Source organism: Sorex fumeus, unplaced genomic scaffold (assembly GCF_029834395.1).
Source record: "Sorex fumeus unplaced genomic scaffold, SorFum_2.1 ptg000014l, whole genome shotgun sequence".
In the NCBI taxonomy this organism is placed as follows: Eukaryota; Metazoa; Chordata; class Mammalia; order Eulipotyphla; family Soricidae; genus Sorex; species Sorex fumeus.
Genome location: NW_026606071.1, coordinates 36,703,822 through 36,724,064, shown reverse-complemented (window position 1 = coordinate 36,724,064; position 20,243 = coordinate 36,703,822). Strand labels below are relative to the sequence as shown.

General features: G+C 61.4%; 2 protein-coding genes across 2 annotated transcripts in view; one reads left to right on the top strand and one right to left on the bottom strand.

Annotated features, from left to right (window-relative positions):
- Positions 1–20,243, bottom strand: part of PNKD (PNKD metallo-beta-lactamase domain containing) — a 90,572-nt gene that overhangs the window by 68,057 nt on the left and 2,272 nt on the right. The window lies entirely within an intron of this gene.
- TMBIM1 (transmembrane BAX inhibitor motif containing 1) lies at positions 1,361–18,700 on the top strand. The gene is made up of 12 exons (XM_056111629.1): positions 1,361–1,425; positions 12,216–12,457; positions 13,971–14,062; positions 14,152–14,216; positions 14,335–14,388; positions 14,584–14,634; positions 15,164–15,203; positions 15,325–15,362; positions 15,459–15,546; positions 16,500–16,595; positions 17,489–17,542; positions 17,662–18,700. The coding sequence occupies exons 2-12, from the start codon at positions 12,256–12,258 to the stop codon at positions 17,806–17,808; spliced, it is 927 nt and encodes a 308-aa protein (XP_055967604.1). The 5' UTR covers positions 1,361–1,425; positions 12,216–12,255; the 3' UTR covers positions 17,809–18,700.

Here is a 20,243-nt window from a genome sequence, read left to right as displayed (position 1 = left end):
CTCAGGCTCAGTTGGACAATCTGAGAGGGGAGAAATGCTTGCCACAGAGGCCGGCTGGGGGACAGAGGGGACCTGGGGATATTGGTGGAAGTGGTGAAGGGACTGGTGTTGGAACACTGTATGCCTGAAACTTGTTTTTATTTATTTAGGCTTTGAGGCCACACCTGGGGCAGTGTCAGGACTGACTCCTGGTTCTGGGCTCAGAAACCACTCCTGGCAGTGCTGGGTTGGGGGCCAGATGGGATGCCGGGATCTAACCCAGGTGGGCTTTGTGCAAGGCAAACACCCTCCCCATTGTCCTATCTGTTGGGCCTCTGCCTGAAACTTATTAACTTTTTATTAACTCTATAATTATTTCAATGTATAATAATTATATTAATATATGTTTACATTTATATATCTCTCATAAATATATTAATATATATTTACATTTATATATATCTCATTCCTACTTTGGACAAACTGGCAGGCTACCGAATGTAGCCTGCCCACACGGCAGAGTCTGGCAAACTCCCCGTGGCATACCCAATATGCCAAATACCAGTAACAATGATGGGTTTCATTCTTCTATAGAGCCTTGAATATAATCTCAGGGCTAGGATGAAGGAGACGTTACTGGGGCCTGCTCGAGGCAATCGACGATTAACAGGATGATTTGTGGATTTGTGATATTTACATTTGAAAATGTATTTTTATATACACACATCTATACATACATTACACACACACACATAAAATCCTAGAAAGCCTCAAAGGAAAATAAATATGCTTTTGAGGAATATTTGGTGATAAGGGAAAAAAAAAGTTCCTGGTAAAATGCTAAACAAAAAAGCTGCAAGCCAAAATCATCTTCCAGGGATGGACAGTACAGCAGGTAGGGCGTTTGCCTTGCGCCCTGCATCCGACAGGGTCCCCTGCCCCCCCCCCCCCACATCCCCAACACCACCGCCAGGGCGATCTGTGCTCAGGAGCACAGAGCCCTGAGCATTGCCTCCTGTGGCCCCCAACAAAAACCAGCTTAAAAAAAAAAATCCTCTTCCAACATCACCCTCCCAGGACACACCCAAAGGAAGCGATTCCTTCCTGGCGCCTGGTGGTGGTGGTGGGGTTTAGAAAGCAGTGATTTCGGCATTTTGGTGCTTCTCTCTCTCTTTTTCGTTTTTCTTTCGTGGGGGAAGGTGGGGTGTGGAGGGGTAGGAGCCACACCCGGCCGGCGGGGCCGGGGATCGAACCTGGGTGGGCCCGGCCGGGCGCCCTCCCTCCCCGCAGCGCCCCCTGGCGGCCGTCCGAGGCCCCGCCCCCGGCAGGCGGCGGCCGGGCCGGGCCGGGGCGGGGCGCGGACGCTCAGCTCAGACTGGCCAGGCGCGGCGTGCGGACTCGCCCAGCCCCGACCCCGGAGCGCGCGCGCGACCTCGCAGCGGCCAGGCAAGCCACGGGGTGGGGGGTGGGGGGGTGGAGGGGGACGGGACAGCGCGGCCCGCGGGGGGCAGCGGGGGGCGCGCGGCTGGGGGGGGGGGGGCCGTGTCCCAGCGCGGGGACCTGGTGTCCTTCTGTCGGCCTTTCCCGGACGGGGCGAGCGAGCGGCGCCCGGCTGGGCCTCGGGAGCCGACTCCCCCTCCCCAACCCACCCCTTAACACCCCCGGAGTGGGGCTGGGGGGGTCTCGGGGATCGGCGCCGGGCGTGTCCCCGGTGCCAGGCTCGGCGCGGCGGTGCCCGGGGCGCGGGCGCCGGGGGCGGGGGTGGGGGCGGGGAGGGTGTCCCGGGCGGGTGTAGACAGGTGCATGGGATTGGAGGAACCCCCTCCTGCCTCCACTTGGTGGGGGTGGGCCCACGCCCCACCGCGGGGGCTGGGGGGGGGGTTCCCTGACGCTCTCCCGGGCCGGCCTGGGGCCTGGGCCGCACCAGATGTCACGGAAGGTCCCGGGGTGTCCAGTTCTCGGCGGCTCTGAAATATTCATCTGCCCCGCGAGTGAGCTTTGGTTTCAGAGCTGCCGGCGGCCGCGCCTTTGGCCTGGCTGGTTTGTCCGGTGGCCAGTGGGGAGGGAGACCCCCCCCACCCCCCATCAACTCAGGGCCAGGGGCCTCCTCCCCACCTCTCCCTCGTGTGCCAGCTCAGAAGTGTGTCCAGGGATGGGGGGGGGGGGGGGCCGAGACTGTTCTCACTGTCTGGGGCCAGGCTGTGAGCTCAGCGCTTCGCTTGTAAAAGACTGAGATACAGAGAGTGGGGGGAGGGGGGTAATGATGGGGTCCACCTGCGTTGTGGGCAGGCCGCCGCGGGGATAATAGCCGCCTCTGACCAGCCTGCTTCCCCTGGCCTTCACCTGAAACCGGCCCTCTCAGCTCTATGCACACCCCCCACCTCTCCCTGCCGTCCCTCAGGCAGCGGGGGACGCGTGTCCAGCAAACTGGGTGGATGGCCAGCACAGCCAACTAACTCTGAAGTGGGCTTTCTGGAATATTCTGTAGGCGACACTATGCAGTGGGTGACCTTGACAGAAAGCCTCCGGGCCCTGGCCGCAGGATGCTAGATCAAAACCTGTGGGGTGGGGATGGCAAGAGATAGTACAGGGGTTTAGGGTATGCCAACCCCAGTTCTGCCCCGGACACTGCCTGGTTCCTGGAGCACTGCTGGGGGTAGCCCTGAGCACTGCCGGGTATGACCCTGGAGCCTCCCTCCCACCCAGAGCACTGTTGGGGTATCCCAGGTGAGCCCTGAGCATCCTTGGAACTTACGCTGAACACCCCAGCCCAGCTGCCTGAGTCCACGAGGAAGGACCCCCGGCTCTGCTTAGGAAGTCAAACACAGGAACCCAAGAGGGGTCCGAGGGATAGTACAGGGGTCCAGGGCTGGCCTTGCACCCCTGTAGGATCCTGGGCACTGCCTGGAGAGTGGGCACAGAGCCAGGAGTAACCCCCCAGCACTGCTGGGTGTGGCCCCCCCAAAAAAACAAAATAAACCAGAACCAAAACAGAGCACAGAGCTAAGAGTAGCCAGCCTCCCATTGCCAACAAAACATCTGTGTTTCGTTTTGAAGTAGAAACCAGCCCCCCACCCCCACCCCCCAGTGATCCTGGCACTGCCCAGCAGGAGCCTGGAGGGTGCTGGCCACCCCTTCTCTGAGAGGAAGAAGGGACAGACCTTTCCTCCCAGCATCAATCATGCTTCGTGTTTCTCCCACGAGAGATGATGATGTCAGGGCATGCCGGCTTCCGGGTCCTGTGCTAGCCGGAGCCGTCCCCTAGCCCTTGGCCAGAAGTCCCAAGGGAGAGGATATAACTGAGGCTGGCTGAGGCGAGAAAGGACCCTCACGGTGGGGGGGGGGGCGGGGGCACGGGGCAGGGATTCAGCTTGGTTAGTGGCCGACGTCGGTCTGTCCCACCATGCTCTGGGGGCCAGGTGAGGGGTTTCGGATACGGGGCGCTGAGGCCATGAGTCACTCCCAGGGTTGGGTCTGGCTGAGGCACTGTGGCCTGGATTAGTTTTAATGCCCAGCCTTGATATTTATGAGGTGTGTCCTGATAAAAATGTTTCAGGTTAAGGAAGTGTGACGATGACGGGATACCCGGATTCAAGTCTTGGGCGTGTTTGCTCGCTGCGGGACTCTGTGCCTCGTGGATTTCCGAAAGGGGGCATGGATTGTTCTCGAGTTAGAGAAAGGGGCGAGGGATTGTTGTTCTCTAGACTTACCCAGAGAAAGGGGGGATGGATTCTTCTCCAGATCTACCCATGTCCAGAGTTTCTCTTTCAACACTTCCTGAAGCTGTGCTCTGTGATTTGGTGTTAGTGCTTTTGTTTGTTTGTGTCTGGGCCACACCCAGTGGTGCCCAGGGCTTGCTCCTGGCTCTGCACTCAGGGATCAGTCCTGCGGGTTCAGGGGACCATCCGCGGTGCTGGGGACCATATGGGGTGCTGGGTCTGCTGTGTGTAAGGTGAGCGACGCACCTCTGTGCTTTCTCTCTGGCCCCTGGAGCTGTTCTTTTGGGGGCATCTTCCAGGCAATGCTTAGGGGGCCAGGGCGCCCGTCTTGTCCTATGCAGCCACTCAGCTGGAGGGCTGTGCTCAGATCCACACCGCATACCCCAGGGGTGCTGGGGCTCACCAGAGACACCCCAAAGGTGCCTGGAGGTCCCCAGGGTTATCCCGGAGTTTCTTGAGTGGGGAGGGGCATGTGGAACTTTCTACATGCAAAGTGTGCATTCTGGCCCTTAGAGCCATCCCCCCTGGCCCCAAGATTGGTTTTGAATTTAACTTTTATTTACTTTTTTGCTTTTTGGGTCACACCCGGCGATGCACAGGGGTTACACCTGGCTCTGCACTCAGGAATTATTCCTGGCGGTGCTCGGGGGACCATATGGGATGCTGGGAATCGAACCCGGGTCGGCCGCGTGCAAGGCAAATGCCCTACCCGCTGTGTTATCGCTCCAGCCCCCAAATAATTTTATTTTTAAAGTTTTGGGGCCACACCTGGCAATGCTCAGGAGTTACCTCTGGTTCTTCCTTCAGGAGTCACTCTTGGTGGGCCTGGGGGACCACGTGGGATGCCGGGGATAGACCCTGGGTCGTGCAAGGCAAATACTAGCTGTACTATCTCTCCAGCCCAAACTGATTGATTGGTTGCTTTTTGGGTCACATCCGGCGATGCTCAGGAGTTACTCCTGACTCTGCACTCAGGAATTACTCCTGGCACTGCTCGGGGGACCATATGGGATGCCGGGGATCGAATTCAGGTTGGCCGTGTGCAAGGCGAAAAGGCTCTTTTCCTGCTGCTCTATGGCTCCAGCCCTCCAGCTCAAATATAGGTAGCACTGTAGCACTGTCCTCCCGTCGTTCGATTCGCTCGAACAGGCACCAGTAACATCTCCCAACAAATTGTGAGACTTGTTGTTACTGTGTTTGGCATATTGAATACGTCACGGGGAGCTTGCCAGGCTTTGCTGTGCGGGCCAGATACTTTTGGTAGCTTGCCGGGCTCTCCAAGAGGGGTGGAAGAATCGAACCCAGGTCGGCCGTGTGCAAGACTAACACCCTACCCGCTGTGCTATCGTGCCAGCCCTCAAATTTAGGTTAAAAAAAAAATTGTTGCTGCTGCTTTGGGCCACTCCTGGCGGAGCTCAGGACGAGCTGGGGGACGGACTCCCCCGCCCGAGGCTGTGTGCTTTGTCCTGGGGATGCCAGGCTGCCTGGTTCCAGCTGTCTCCCCCGGTTTCTGGGAACAGTCCTTCCTCCTAGTGACAGAACTTGGCTGTGTGGGGAGAGCGGAGTCACAGGCCGTCTTGCCCGTGGCCCTGCCCACGTCCTCTGACCAGTTTCACAACAGTCCTGGGGCTGCGTCAGTTCCTGGCGGAGGCAGGTCACTGGAGACTTCTAGTCGGCGGTTGCTCCACTCCCGGGCCAGCTGGAGTGGGTTCGGACCGCTTGGTCCTGGGTACCCATTTCACAGATGAGAGAACTGAATCCATCTAGAGAAGCGAGGTGGGGGGCCGAGCCTACCCTCCTGCCTGCTGACCTTGGGCTCTGGCCCGAGCGTGGGGTGGTGTGGACCGCTCTGCAGGGTGGCTGACCTGGGGGTGGGGGCAGCGCTCAGGGGTTTCTCCCATAACCACGTGTTCCAGCCACAGCTCCTGCTGGGGCGGGGGCTAGGTCTGGGTTTCTGGTCAGTAGGGTGGGGAGTACCGGCACCTGGGTGGTGGGGCTGGGAGGGTCAGAGGGGCCCTGATGGCCGGTGGTCGGGACGGTCCTCACTGCTCTATCCACAGGCCCTTCCTGGCCTCCTGTCCACTGCGGGGACGGCCAGGGGCCTTGTCCAGCAGTTTTTCACATTTTGGGGGACCATATCGGATGCCGGAGATCAAACCTGGGAAGGCGCCCTACCCACTGTACTATCCCTCTGGCCCCTCCACCAGTTTTTTAATCTTTTGTTTGTTTGGGGGGGGAGGCACACCCAGCAGTGCTCAGGGATCACTCCCGGCATGGCACAGGGGCACCATCTGGGCCCCATGCCAGGGCCAGCGTGCCACCTGCCGTGCTATCTCTCTGGCCCCTGTTCCAAGGTCTCCACCCTGAGCTCTGCTGGAGAGGCAGGAGGGAGGAGCGGGGGATGGGCCCACAGAGGAGGGTGCAGGGGTGCTGTGGCTGTGCTGCCCTGGGGGACCCAAGGGTCTGAGGAAGAGTGGGGAGCGGGGGCGGGGGGGGGAGAAGGGGCGTTTCTAGGGGTTGCCAGAAGCTTCTCTTCCTGAGCAGGCTGCAGGGAGCCGCAGGCCCTGAACTGTTGGCAGGGCCTGAGCTGAGTGACCCCAGGGCTGGCCCAGCCTGGGCCGGAACTCTCGCCCTGCTCCCAGTTTCTTATCTGTGGGTGGCCAGAGGATGTGTCCGGCATGTAGGGTCCATAGCAAAGAAGTGCTCTGAGCCTTGAGGCAGGGACTGGAGAAGGATGTGTGTGTGTGTGTGTGTGTGTTGCCCTGCTCCGGGTTTTATCTGAAGGGTGTGTGTGTGTGTGTGTGTGTGTGTGTGTGTGTGTGTGTGTGGCCCTGCTCTGGGTTTCTTATCTGTGGGTGGCCAGAGGATGTGTCCAGCATTTTGGGCCCATAGCAAAGTGCTCTGAGCCTTGAGGCTGGGACTGGAGAAGGGTGTGTGTTGTGTGTGTTGTGTATGTGTGTGTGTGGGGAAGTGCCCCTGGGTGCTGCTGTGGGTGCCACAGTGGACGGGGCCCTTGCCCAGGCGCTGTCGGGCGGCAGATCTCTGCCGCTCTGTCTGCTGTCTCAGAGAGTGGGGAGGGAGAAAAGGGTGGGGGGGCGGGCGGACTGCTTAAGTGTTTTTGAGGGTGTGCGGAAGCAGGGTGGGGGTGGAGGGTGCAGGGAGGAGCCTCTTGCGTCTGGCTGGCGGGGTGGGGTTTCCTGGATGCGCCCTCTGAGCGATTCTTTCCATTCTGGCCCTGCGTATCTGGGCACGGGTTCCTGGCAGGGAGGAGGGCAGGCAGGAGGACAGGCTGCGCCCGCCCGGCCAGTCAGCAGTGGCTCCTTCCCGCCCCGCCCCCGCTGAAGGGCGGATTCCAGAGCCTTAACCCTCGCGTGCCCCCCACGGGGCTTCCCCCACACTGCCTCTGGAAACCCCACGCCATGACCGTGATGGGCTGGGGCCCTTATTGAAGGAGGGGGGCACGGGGAGGGGGGAGAAGTGAACTTCAGTCCCTGGCAGGGCCAGGACGCCCCACTGGGAGGGATCAGGGGTCCCTCCTGGTGGGCGCGGCTTAGGGAAACTCAGTGTGGTGGATTTGTACCAGGCAAGTGCCTCTCTGTGCTGCACTATCTCTCAGGCCCTGGAGGCGTTTTTGTTTTGAGGCCACACCTGGCAGTGCTCGCTATATTCCTGGCTCTGAGCAGGGGGATTATCCCTGGCAGGGCTTGGGAAACCATAAGGGCTGCTTGGGATCAAACTCGGGTGGGGCTTGCGGTGTTTTTTTTTTTTAATGGATTTTCTTTTGGCCACACCCAGGTGTGGTTGAGTGGCTAATCTCCAAGTGGTGCATCTGGGGGCATCATTCGGGGAGGGTTTAGGGGAACCAGGCGGTGCCGGGGACCAGACCTGGGGCCCCCACATGCAAAGCCTGTGCTCCAGTGCTCCGAGGCACATGTCGGCAGCAGGGAGAAGCCAAGCTGGCTGTCCAGATCTGGGCTGCCTGGGGGCTGCAGCGGTAACGCAGCAGGTAAGGCCAGGGTTCCCCCACACAGAGCATCGCCAGGACTAATTCATGCGTGTAGAGCCAGGCTGAGTAACCCCTGAGCATCTCTGGGTGTGGCCTCCAAACCAAAACCAAACCGAAACAGAAAAGCTTGGGGCTGTCTGCAGGGGACGGCTTGTCTCTGAATGAACGCCTCATGAATGCCTCCAGTGTCCCCTGACCTCCCAGTTTCCGGCAGTGAGGCTTGGAGGCCCTTGGGTCCCCTGGCGATGGTCAGCCCCCAGAGCTCCCAGTGAAGCCCGATGCCCCAGTTCCTGGTCCACTCGCGCCGGCTCCCCTCCTTCCTGTCCTGCTCTGCTCTCTCCACTCCCACCTTTTATCCATCCCCGCTGCGCCTGGCCAGGGCACTCCTGTGGCCTGGGCAGTGGCCAGAGAGCAGCTCTGAACTGCCAGGGCGCACGGCCTTCCCCCAGGCTCCCAGACAGCGGCTGAGCCCAGCCGTGGCTCCCCTCAACCTCTGCACTGACAGTTGGGGCAGGGTCCCTGGCCCCCAGCCCCAGGACAGCCACCCCTCCTCCCTGCGCGACAGCCTCCGCATCCCCCGGGAAGCCCTCAACTGATTTTTACTTATTTGCTTTTTTTGGGTCTACCTGGCGATGCTCATGGGGTTCCTCCTGGCTCTGCACTCAACTCAGGAATCACTCCTTGGCGGGGCTTGGGGGACCATATGGGGGTGCCCGGGATTGAACCGGGGTTGGCCGCAAATGCCCTACCCACTGTACTATCACTCCAGCCCCCTTCACCTGATTTAAAAAAAAATTTTTTTTGGGGGGGGGCGTACCGGATAAGTTCTCAGGGCTAGCTCCTGGCGGGGCTCAGGGGACCATAGCGGGTGTCGGGGATCGAACACAGGTTGGCTCCATGCCAGGCAAGTGCCCTTCCCTCTGTGCTCTCTCTTGGTCCTGACAGCTGTGCCTACTGCCCTCTCCTCCTGGGCGTGACCCTGGGCTGGAGAATGGGGTGCCTGATGACCCCCCAGCCTTTGTTCACGGGTCCTTCCTTTGCCAGAGGACCTTAGGAGGGAAGTCGGGGTGATGAGAAGCTGAGCGGTGGGAGTGTCCTGACGAGGGGTCAGCGGAGACTAGAGGAAGCAGGTTTGCAGGCTGGCCTGACCCCGCTGCACTCGGGATAATTAAGCATCTTTATATCTGTCTCTGGGCTGGAGCGATAGCACAGTGGTAGGGTGTTTGCCTTGCGCACAGCTGGCCCGGCCGAGCCGGGTTCGATTCCTCTGCCCCTCTCGGAGACCCCGGCAAGCTACCCGTGACATATTCAATATGCCAAACACAGTAACAACAAGTCTTACGATGGAGACGTTACTGGGCCCACACGAGCAAATCGATGAACAACGGGAGGATAGTGACAGTGATATCTGTCTCTGCTTCTTCTTTAAAAAAATTTTTTTTGGGGGGGGCGGTTGTTCTCCAAGCCATACTCAGGGGACTCTGGGGGGAGGCACTCCACCCAGCAGGGCTGAGGGTTCAGTGCCAAGGCCCCAGATCCCCGTACTCTCCTGCCAGCCCCGGGATTTCTCCATATGCCACAGGGATGACATGAATACCACGCCCCTGGGGACCCAGCACCCCAGTGCCCAGCACTGAGACTAGCACAGTCCCCGGAACTGGACTGTGACCCGGCGTTGTGCTGGGCTGACTCCTGAGGAAACCCAGCCAAAGAGGGGCAGAGGGCGCCTGTGAGTCAGCACCCTGTCTGCAGCGGGGGTCTGCGGGGGACCTGTTGGAAGGACCTGTTGGAAGGAGGGCGGGCCGGCCACCTCCAGCCGGACATGAGCTCAGAGCTCAGCTGACCGCTCCACCCTGGAGCCGCCCGCAGGACACTCCTGTTCGGTGGCCTGGCGTGGGCCTGGGGGGGGGGAGGGAGGCCCCCAGCGGGTGGCTGAGATGGCATCCGTGAGCATCCCCTGAATTTCTCTTTGGGGTGCTAGAAACCTGGGGCTCCTACAGGCAGGCTGTGGGCCAGTCCTCTGCCAGGAACCCTTAAAGGGGCCATGTGCCCTTTCCTGAAAGCCAGAGTCACTCCCTAAGAGACCTAAAAGAGGGCTGTTGGGAGGGGACTTGGGTCCTAGAGAGAAAAACAGCAGCTTCTGATGTGTTTTTCTCACGTGTGTGTGTGTGTGTGTGTGTGTGTGTTGTGTGTTTGGAGGGGGGCACACCCAGCAGTGCTCAGGGTTATTACTCTGAAAGTGCTTATAGACCCTCTGCAGGGCTGGGGGATTGAGCCAGAGCCAGCCACATGCAGACAGGCACCTAACCACTGTGTTTTCTCTCTGGCCTCTTCTCACAGTCTCCTAAGGATATGCACCCATTTTATTTTACTTTGGGGAACACATGGGGCCTCAGGGATGGAATTTGGGTCAGTCACGTGCCAGGCAAGAGCCCTATCTTCTGTACTATCTCTCTGGTCTCATATTATGTTAATTTGGTGGGGGGGGGGGCACACCCAGCGATGCTTGGGGGTTACTCCAAACTCGGCACTCAGGGATCACTCCTGATGTGGCTCAGGGGACCCTATAGGATGCGGGAGATCAAACTGGGTTGGCCGTGTGCAAGGCTAGCGCCCTACCCACTGTACTATCACTCCAGCCCCAGTTTTTCATGACATCAGCCCAAAACTTTTATTTTTGGGGTGGAGACACGGGGGCTCGAATGTGGGGCTGTGAGCCTGCGACCCCCACACGCCTGAGGCAAATGCTCGACCCCTGAACTGTGGTCCAGGCCCCAAGTCCCAAACCGTCTCCCTCTCACCTCGCGGGGGTGGAGGGGTGTCCTGTGGGGGACCATCACCGCCCCCTTCCCCAGCGCTGGCTGCCCACGGCCAAGTCTTTGCTCATGTCCTGGCCCACACGGACAAGGGGGGAGGGGGATGGGCTTTGTCGGACCGCCCTGCCTGGAGCCTGTGGGTCACCTGAGCCCGCCCGCGTCCCCTCCGACCCAGCCAGCAGGACCGCGGCCAGCTTGTATCTGATCCCTCTGCTGCCCGCGTCTCTCCCAGCAAAGGCTCGAGGTGTCCACTGACCTGGATTAGAGGGGGGGGACCCGGACTCTCGGGGTTTTTCAATTTCATCTTTTTGGTTTGGGGGGGGGTACACCGGGCAGTGCTCAGGGATGGAACCGCAGTCAGTGCTGTGGAACCGCACGTGCTATGGCTCTGGCCCCTCAAGGCCTCGTCTGATCAGGGCCCCTTGGGGAACTTGGCTCTGGCCACTTGGGGCTAGGGGGTACAACAGGCCCAGAGGACACTGGTTTGGCGGAAAGGGCTAAAGGGTTGTGACCTGAGGGCTGGAGCAGTAGTACAGGGGGGAGGGCGTTTTTGCTTTGCACACGGCTGACCCAGGTTCGATTCCCAGCATCCCATATGGTTCCCTGAGCACCGCCAGGGGTAATTCCTGAATGCAGAGCCAGGAGGAACCCTGTGCATTGCCGGGTATGACCCAAAAAGCAAAAAAAAAAAAAAAAAAGAAAACTGGGGCTGGAGAGATAGCACAGTGTGTAGAACGTTTGCCTTGCACGCGGCTGACCCGGGTTTGATTCCCAGCATCCCATATGGTCCCCGAGCACTGCCAGGGGTAATTCCTGAGTGCAGAGCCAGGAGGAACCCTGTGCATTGTTGGGTGTGACCCAAAAAGCAAATAATAATAATAATTAAATTAATAAAAAATAAAGGGACGTGACCTGGTAGGGTGGGCACCAGCCCAGCCGGCGCCCCAGGCCTCCTGCCACCCGGGGCTCATGCCTCCTGGTTCCTCCCAACATCTCAATCGGGCCCTATCACCCCGAGGTCCCCTCCAGCTCTCACTGGGTTTCCTCCGGCCCCTCAGCCCTCCTTACTGCCCAGATCCTGTGGGGCGGGGGGGACTCCCCTGCCGCTGAGGAGCGGCAGAGCAGATACCTGGGGCCTGAGGCTTGCCTCGCCCCTCCCAGGGGCTGCTCCTGTCCTGACAGGCCTCCCTTCCAAGGAGTGAGCGAGCAGTCTTGGCCACTCGCAGTCACCCGCCTCTCTGGCTGGGCTCTGTGGAAGGAACCGGAAAGTCCTGTCTCCAGCCGGCCTGTGTCGGTGGCTGTCACCCACTGGCCCGGCCTCTAGGCACGCCCTGCCCCAGCCTCCGCGGTGCTGCCTGCCTGGGCCCGTGGCTGCCGTGGCTGCCGTTGGGTCAGGGCAGGGCTGGCCCCGTGTGGCCCCATGAGTCACGGGGGCGTCTGTGAGGTCACCGGGCCTTCCCCTGGCTCGCTGGAGGCGCTGACTTTCGTAGGGTGGGGGCGAGTACCAAGGAGTGCTTTGGTCTGTGCCAGGGCCCAAGTGGGCAGGGGAAGTCCCCCCAGGTGATCTTCCAATAGCCTGCAGTGTGACGCTGCAGGGCCTGGGGTCCTGGGGGCGGGGATGGGCAGAGAAGGGCGGGGTCCCCTCTCCACACAGCACCGGCCACTCTCACCCTCTCTTCTCGACTCCCGTTCCAGGTCCCAGCAGCTGGGGACGTCCCTCGACTCCTGAGCGACCATGTCCAAGCCCAGCGCCCCGCCTCCGTATGAGGACCGGAACCCCCTGTACCCCGGCGCCCCACCCCCGGGGGGCTACGGGCAGCCGTCGGCGCCCCCAGCCGGCTACCCGGCTTACCCCGCCTACCCACAGCCTGGCTATGGCCACCCCGCGGGCTACCCGCAGCCGATGCCCCCCATCCACCCGATGCCCATGAACTTCGGTGAGTCCGGGGTGGGAAGGGAGAGGGAGGGGAGGGGCGAGGTGGGGTGGGTGGGGGAACCAAGGTTGACCCCTGGGCTTCTCTCTCTCTCTTCCCTTCTCACGGTCCTTGTCATCTCTCTGAATCTCACCTTCTAGTTCCTTATCTTTATTACCTTCCTTTTTTTTGGGGGGGGGGGTGGGGAGTTTGAACCACACCTTTGGGGGTGGGGCAGGGCCAGGGACTTCCTGGCTCTGTGGGTTTTGCTTTTGGGCCACACCTGGCGGCGTTCAGGGCTGACTCCTGGCTCTGCGGCTCAAGAATCAGCGCTGGCGGTGCCCAGGGGACGCCGGGGCCTGAAGCCGGGCTGGCCGCCCGCAAGGCACTTATGCTCCACCCACTGTCCTGTCTCTCTGACCTCCTCCGCCGGGCTCTGTTCCTCGGAGTGGCCCCTCGTGGTGCTGGGGATTGAGCCAGGGGTTGGCCGCATGCACGGCCAGTGGTCAGTGCCTTCACCCCTGTCGTGTCTCTCTGGCTCCCTTCCTTCCTGCTGCCCACCGCCAAATCATGTGCCAGCCTTCCTGTATCCGGCAAGGCCACGCCCCCTCCTGTCTCCCCGCCCCCCAAGCTCCCTTCCCCCCATCGGGCAGATGAGAGGGTGACTAAGCCAGCTCAGATGCCTCTGACCTAACTCAGGAGCTGCTGCACCCCCCCTCTCCCGCCCCCTTAGCGTGGCCTTGGACAGCGAGCACTGAGAAGTGGGTGCAGGGCAGCTCCTCTGGGGGTGGGGTCGCTGCTTTCCGCAAGTGCCCCGTGGTCCTCGGTGTGGCTGTGAGGGCCTGGGTCTACGTGGCAGAGAGAAGCCTTACCTGAGCCAGACGCTGGCCCTGGGCGTCAAGAAAGGGGATGGGGGGTCTGAGCCACAGGACAGCCCCCCCTTAGGGTCCCCTGAGCACCACTGGGTATGGCCCCAAACAAAAGCAAACAGAGAGAGGGCTATAGCATAGCACAGCGGGGAGGGCGTTTGCCTTGCACGTGGCTGACCCGGGTTCGATTCCCAGCATCCCATATGGTCCCCCTGAACACCACCAGGAGTGATTCCTGAGTGCAGAGCCAGGAGGAACCCCTGAGCACTGCCCGGTGTGACCCAAAAAGCAAAAAAAAAAAAAAAAAAAAAAGAAGAAGAAAAAGATGAGATGGAGGGGAGGGGATACATGTGGGTTTAGGCAGCTTTGGGGAACCCTGAGTCCTGCCATGTGGACACTGGTCACTGGTCACCTCCCCCCCCACCCAGCCCGAGGCCTGAGACTGAGACTGCTTGGGGGGGGCCTACTCTGATTACCTGGCTTACGGCTTCCTCTCTGGCTGGGACCCCCGGCAGGGGGCCAGCATTGGCAACTCACACTCGGAACAGGGCTGGGCCCCCACTTCCTGCGGAGGCAGCGTGAGGCCCAGGGTGGCCGGAGGGAGCCAGCTGGTGGCCGGAGGGAGCCAGCTGCAGCCCTGAGCAGGGCCCCCTGCTGTGTGTCCCCAGGCCCTGGCTATGATGGGGAGCGAGCCGTGAGTGACAGCTTCGGGCCTGGCGAGTGGGACGACCGGAAGGTCAGACACACCTTCATCCGCAAGGTGAGCCCAGGCCTTGAGGTGGGGGTGGGGGGCTAACTGGGGTGGGGGAGGCAGCGGGTGTGACCCGCGTCCCTGCGCCTGTGTTCCAGGTCTACACCATCATCTCGGTGCAGCTCCTGGTGACCGTGGGCATCATTGCCATCTTCACCTTTGTGTGAGTCCCCGGCTGGGGGGTAGGGGGTTGTGGGGGGAGCTTGTCCTCTAAGGGAGACGGGACAGCTGGGGTGCAGGCCCTGGTGTGACCCCTCTCCTGTCCCCCCGTCCCTCCCCAGGAGGCCGGTCAGCGAGTTCGTGAGACGCAACGTGGCCGTGTACTACGCGTCCTAGTGAGTGCACCTGGCTGGCGGGAGGGGGTGCAGCCCCACAGGCCCCAGGTCCTGAGCTGCTGTGATCCCGTGAGAGGGGCGGGGGCGGGTGGGGAACAATGGCTCCATGCTCCGGTGGTCAGTGTGTCTGCAGGGCACTGTCCTTTCCCACCTCCCCACAGCCCCTTTTTCTCTCTCTCTCCCCCTCCCCCCCAGCGCTGTCTTCATGGCCACCTACCTGACCCTCGCCTGCTGCCAGGGGCCCAGGTGAGTCTTCGCGACAGTGGCAGGGGTGGGTGTGGGGCGCGTGACACCCCACGGGATTCCCAGGGGCAGCTGCCCAGAAGGAGATGGGGACAAGGCAGGCAAGGCCCCCCACACAAGTACCCTGCACTTGGGTTCGGCAGTGCTTTTTCGTTTTGCTTTTGGGCCACCCCGACAGTGCTCAGGGGTGTTACTCCTGGCTCTGCACTCAGGGGGGTTCAGGGGTCCTCTGGGATACGGGGATCGAGCCCCAGCTCACTGTGTGCAAGGCAGGTTTCCCCCCCCACCCCAACCCCGCTGGAGTGATGCTCTGGCCCAAGACAGATGCAGTTCCTGCAGCACTGAGCAAAGGGCCTGGTCGAGGTTCAGAGAGGGTGAGTGGCCTCCTGGGGGTCACACAGGAGCCCAGGGCGGAGCTGCCCACAGCCTGCACTGAACCCTGGAGGGGGACAGCAGAGGCTGCCCTCTCCCCTGCCACTGGGTCCAGGCCCAGGGCCAGAGCTTCTGCCCTGAGTGCCGTCTCTCTCCTCAGACGCCGTTTCCCCTGGAACATCATCCTGCTGGCAATCTTTGTGAGTCCTGGGGAGCCGAGGCATGGGGGTGGGGGGCTGGGGGCCCTAGGGGGGGGAACCCCCACAGCTGGGTGTGGCCCCACCCTGTCCCACGGCTCACTCGAGTCTGTCCCCCCTGCAGACGCTTGCCATGGGCTTCATGACGGGCACCATATCCAGGTACCAGCCTGTGTGGAGAGGCGGGGGTGGGGGGGTAGGGGGGGCCTGGGGAGGTCTCAGGGCACTAATGCCTCTGCCTGCATCCCCCACCCCCAGCATGCACAACACCAAGGCTGTCATCATCGCCATGATCATCACTGCCGTCGTGTCCATTTCAGTCACCATCTTCTGCTTCCAGACCAAGGTGAGGGCGCCCCTCCCCGGACCCCCCCAGACCCCCATGGACACACCACACACAAGCATACACAGACACACCTACACAGATAGGCGCATGCGCGCACACACACACAAAGCACACACAAGCGGCGAGACATGGACACACCATAGACACATCTACATAGACGACACACAGAAGCAGGGAGACACAGAAATACCACATATAAGAACACACAGACACACACAGACAGGCACACACACACACACACACACAGATAAGCACGGAGACACAGAAACACCACATACGAGCACACACAGAGACAGGCATGCACACACACACACAGAAAAGCACAGAAACAGACACCACATATGACAAGCATAGAGACACAGAGACTGATCACTGTATGACTGAAATTCAAACATGAAAGCTTGTAACTGTATCTCACGGTGAGTCAGTAAAAAAAAAAAAGAGACAGAAAGACACAGCACACACCAAACTTAGACACCCACCACACAGACACACCTACACAGAGAGGCACATACACGCACACACACACACACCCCAACAAGCACACAGACACACACCAGACACATACACACAATGCACAGATCCCCCCCCAGATACCACACACACACCTACACAGACAGGCGCATACACACACACACACATACACTGACAAGCACATAGACACACACCACACACAAAGACACACACATAGGTGTGTACAGTCATAAACACCACACACATACAGACAAGCACACACAAGACATACACACAGAGTCAGAGACAAAGACACACACTTACTACATACACACAAACCACACACATAGGTATACACACACACACACACACACACACACACACTCTGTCTGTCTGTCCCTCCCTCTCCGCTGGGAGGGCTTTCCCGGCCTGACCCTCTGGTGCCACCTCAGGGCTAACTTCCAGGGCTGGGCCCCTGACCTGTCCCTCCCTTCTTGCAGGTGGACTTCACCTCGTGCACAGGTCTTTTCTGTGTCCTGGGCATTGTGATGATGGTGACGGGCATCGTCACTGCCATTGTCCTGGCCTTCAAATATGTGAGTGTTCCCTGGGGTGCTGAAAAGGGGGTTGGTGCCCCCCCCCAGGGTCCCTGCCACTCTAGCCCGTGCCCAGGGGTGCTGGGGGCTGAAAGCTGGGCCTGTCACTCCGTGGCATTCCCTGGGGAGGGAGCCGGGCACCCCGACAGCTGGAGCCCCAGGCCAGTGAGAGGACCAGCAAGATAGATGGGCTGGGGTGGCAGGCACTCTGGGGGTCACTGAGTCCCACCGCCCTCTGCTAGGCGGGGTTTGGGCTACGCTGGGGATCAGTGTCTCATTTCCCCTTTGCGCTGGTGGGCAGGGGGAGTTTGGTATGTGCCCAGCAGTGCTCAGGGGTCACTCTCTGGGCCACCTGGGAGACCATGAGGTGGTGGTGGTGGTGGAGGAGTTTGGTTTGTGCCCAGCAGTGCTCAGGGGTCAGTTTGGTCTGTGCCCAGAAGTGCTCAGGGGTTGCTCTCCGGGCCACCTGGGAGACCATGAGGTGGGGGAGGGGTCAAACCAAGGGCTGGCCACACGCAAGACTTGCAGTCCTGATCTCTCGGGCCCCCAACGCCCCTTTCATTCCCATCGCCAGGAGGCCCCAGGGCTGCGGGCAGCCTTGAAGCAGGGAGGGAGAAGTGGACCGGAGGACCAGGAAACCCCTGGGCCTTGGGCTGGCCCTGCCCTAGGGCAGGACCCGGGGGGACGCCTGAGTTGAAACACCTGGGTTGGGAGGGGGCGGGGCTGGGTCCGTTCCCAGAAGAGGTAAGGACCGCGTGTAGGCGCCCTGCTCTGCTCTGCTCCTTCGCCGGCGCGACTGGCCAGATGTGGCCTGTCTGTTTCTGAGGCGCCAGAGGGGGTCCCCCTGCTTGGCGGGGTCACCCAGGCCTGCTGTCTGTCCCACCCCACCCCAGGTTTACTGGCTGCACATGCTCTACGCGGCTCTGGGCGCCATCTGTTTCACGCTGGTGAGTGGGGCCCTCTGGGTGCTGTGGGGAAGTGGGTGGGTGGGTGGGGAGTCTCCAGCTCCACCGAGCCCCACGTTCCCCTCACACACCCCCTCTACCCACCCACCCTGTGCTCCCAGTTCCTGGCGTACGACACGCAGCTGGTGCTGGGCAACCGGAAGCACACCATCAGCCCCGAGGACTACATCACGGGCGCCCTGCAGATCTACACCGACATCATCTACATCTTCACCTTCGTGCTGCAGCTGGTGGGGGACCGGAACTAGCCAGCACCCCGCGACCTGGGCTGCCGCATCCCCTGCTCGGGCTCTTCTTGGATGGGGAGAGGGGGACCTGCCACCCTTGACCTCTCTGTCCCGCCCCACAGTGACTCTGCCCCTCCCCCTCCCCCTGCTCTCCAGCTCACTGTGGGCTATATAGCCTCTGGGGCACGCGGGCACGGCTGAGGTGATGGGGGGCGCCTATTGTGCTGGAGTCGAAAGGGTGGAGAAGTGACTTGGGGTGGTGCCACAACCCCCCCCCCCCTCCACACACACTCCCGCTGAGGCCAGGGCTGGAGCACTTGGATGGACCCTGGCCATAGCCCGGTCTCCCCTGCTCCCTGCTTCAGTCCTTTCTACTCTGGGCGGGGGGGGGGGGGGGGGGGGGGGGCAAGAGCACAGCGGCACTTTCCCCGGTGGTCCCCGTGATCCCGAGCTGCCTGGGGCCTCCCTGGGCGCCCCTGGGGTCTCTGGTGCAAGAAACCCGCTGACTTCCTGTGCTCAGGGGCCACAGGCTGGCTCCCAGGTAGGGACAGGAAGTGATGCAGAGCAAGAGACAGGGGAGGCGGCAGGGAAGAGGACTGGGGGGCGGGGATCGGGGTGCCCCCTCTGGGCTGAGCTCCTGAGGGGCCATGGGAGTTTCTGCTGGCCCGGGAAGGGTCCTTTCAGTTTCAGGAGCACCCCGCCTCGCCTGCCCCCCCAGCCAGCCACTGCTTTCTCTGTGACACCAAGTGCCTCGGGGATGAGACGCGGGGCCTGCCGCCGATGCCGGGCACGGCAGGTGGAAGCAGAGCGGCCTGCCGTGTGACTGGGGCTTCTCTATTAAGTGCTTGGTTCTAAGGTCATCCCGTACCAGGACCTATCTAGAAGTATAATAAAGTTTTGTGTTAGAATTCAACTTTGGACGGCTCTGGGTTTTGGGGGGGCCCGCCCCGGGGAAGCGCTGGGGAATCAAACCCGGGGATCGAACCTGTCCCCAGCTCCTTGCCTCCGATTTTCTTTATCGGAAGATGCGGCTCTGGGAAGACAAGGCCTCGCTCTGCCTGGAACATCGGCTTCTGACCCCTGCATTCAGGGCTGGGGTGACACCCAGTAGTGCTTGGGGGAGGGGGGGGGGTTCCTGCGTGCTCTCACACCAACCTCTATACTCTGGCTTTTAGCTCCCATTTTTCCTTTCGTTTTGGGGGAGGGGGGTGTCTCGGCTTACCCTTGGCTCTGTGCTCCGGGGTGTGACCCAACGGGGCTCGGGGAGACCCTCTGTGGATCACACCTGGGTCAGCCATAAGCAAGGCCTGAACACCCGGTTCCACCTGTTGGGCCACACTGTCTGGCTTTCCTAAGCCAGCTCTCAGCACCAGGGGCCAGCCACACGGAGGTGGGAGGCGAGTGCCACTCGGGGGCTGCTGGTGGTCCGGGACGGTGGCTCAGGCAGAGGCCAGAGCCCCCGAGTGAGAGCAGGTTCACACACAGTTCTGCTGGGGGGGGGAGGGGAGGGGGACACGGCTCAGTGGCGTAGGATAAAGCCACGCATGGGCAATGTCACGGGCACCAGAGGCCAATCATCGCCGCCTCTACTACAAACGGAAAGGAACCCAGCAGGGCTGATTCATGGGCCCCGCCATGGGGAGCGCCTGTGCACCTCCACACCCCGAAAGGCCCTCTCTGTATCACTTCATTCTCCATCAAGCCTGCGTGGGACCCCACCCTCCTGGCCTGTAGCTTGTGGGCTTGGTCCCAGGGCCTCAAGTCTCTCTGGGGTCCCTCCAAGTCGCCTGCGCGGGGAGTTTCTGTGCCAGGGTGTGCCCTCGTGAGACTCGGCCCTGCCCCGCTCCGCTCCCGGGGACGCACAGAGCCAGGCCGGGTTCTTTCCACTCACACACTGGGCTTTTATTTGCCTTGGGTGGCCTTGATGGTGGGGCGGGGCCGGGCAGGGCAGGGGCGGGCAGCAGTGGCCGCTGTGCTTCACGCGCCCTCTGGTGGCCTTTGGGGGGGCAAGGACCGCAAGAGGCCAAGCAAGCGGGAGGAGGAGGTGGCGGGCAGAGGTGGGGGCGGTGGTGATGCGGAGGCCACAGTCCGGCTGACCTGGCGGGGCGGGGGTCTCAAGTCTGCACCCTCGAGTCGCCTTCGGGCGCCCGGGCTGGCTGCAGGGAGGCCCTGAACCTCTGTCTCTCATACTCGCCCGTATTGGATGCCCGCATGTTGTGCCGAGCCTTCATCTGCTTCACACGGTCCTTGTCCACTTCCCGCTTGGTGAGGATGAAGAGGAGGATCCCACAGGGGAAGCCGATGGCCCTAGGGGTGGGGAAACGTGCATGGGGCTGGGGGCCTGGCCGGGGCTGGGAGGAGCTGGGGGCAGCAGGGTGGGGCGGCGAGGAGCTCATGCTAGCTTCACCCCCTCTCAACCCGAGCGGTACCTCGTGGGTAGAGTCGGCCCCTGTGCT

Coding starts and splice junctions, on each gene's coding strand:
- TMBIM1 (XM_056111629.1), top strand. CDS start 12,256: ATGTCCAAGCCCAGCGCCCCGCCTCCGTATGAGGACCGGAACCCCCTG. Junction 15,547..16,499: donor TCTTCTGCTTCCAGACCAAG/GTGAGGGCGCCC, acceptor CCCTTCTTGCAG/GTGGACTTCACCTCGTGCAC. Junction 16,596..17,488: donor TTGTCCTGGCCTTCAAATAT/GTGAGTGTTCCC, acceptor ACCCCACCCCAG/GTTTACTGGCTGCACATGCT.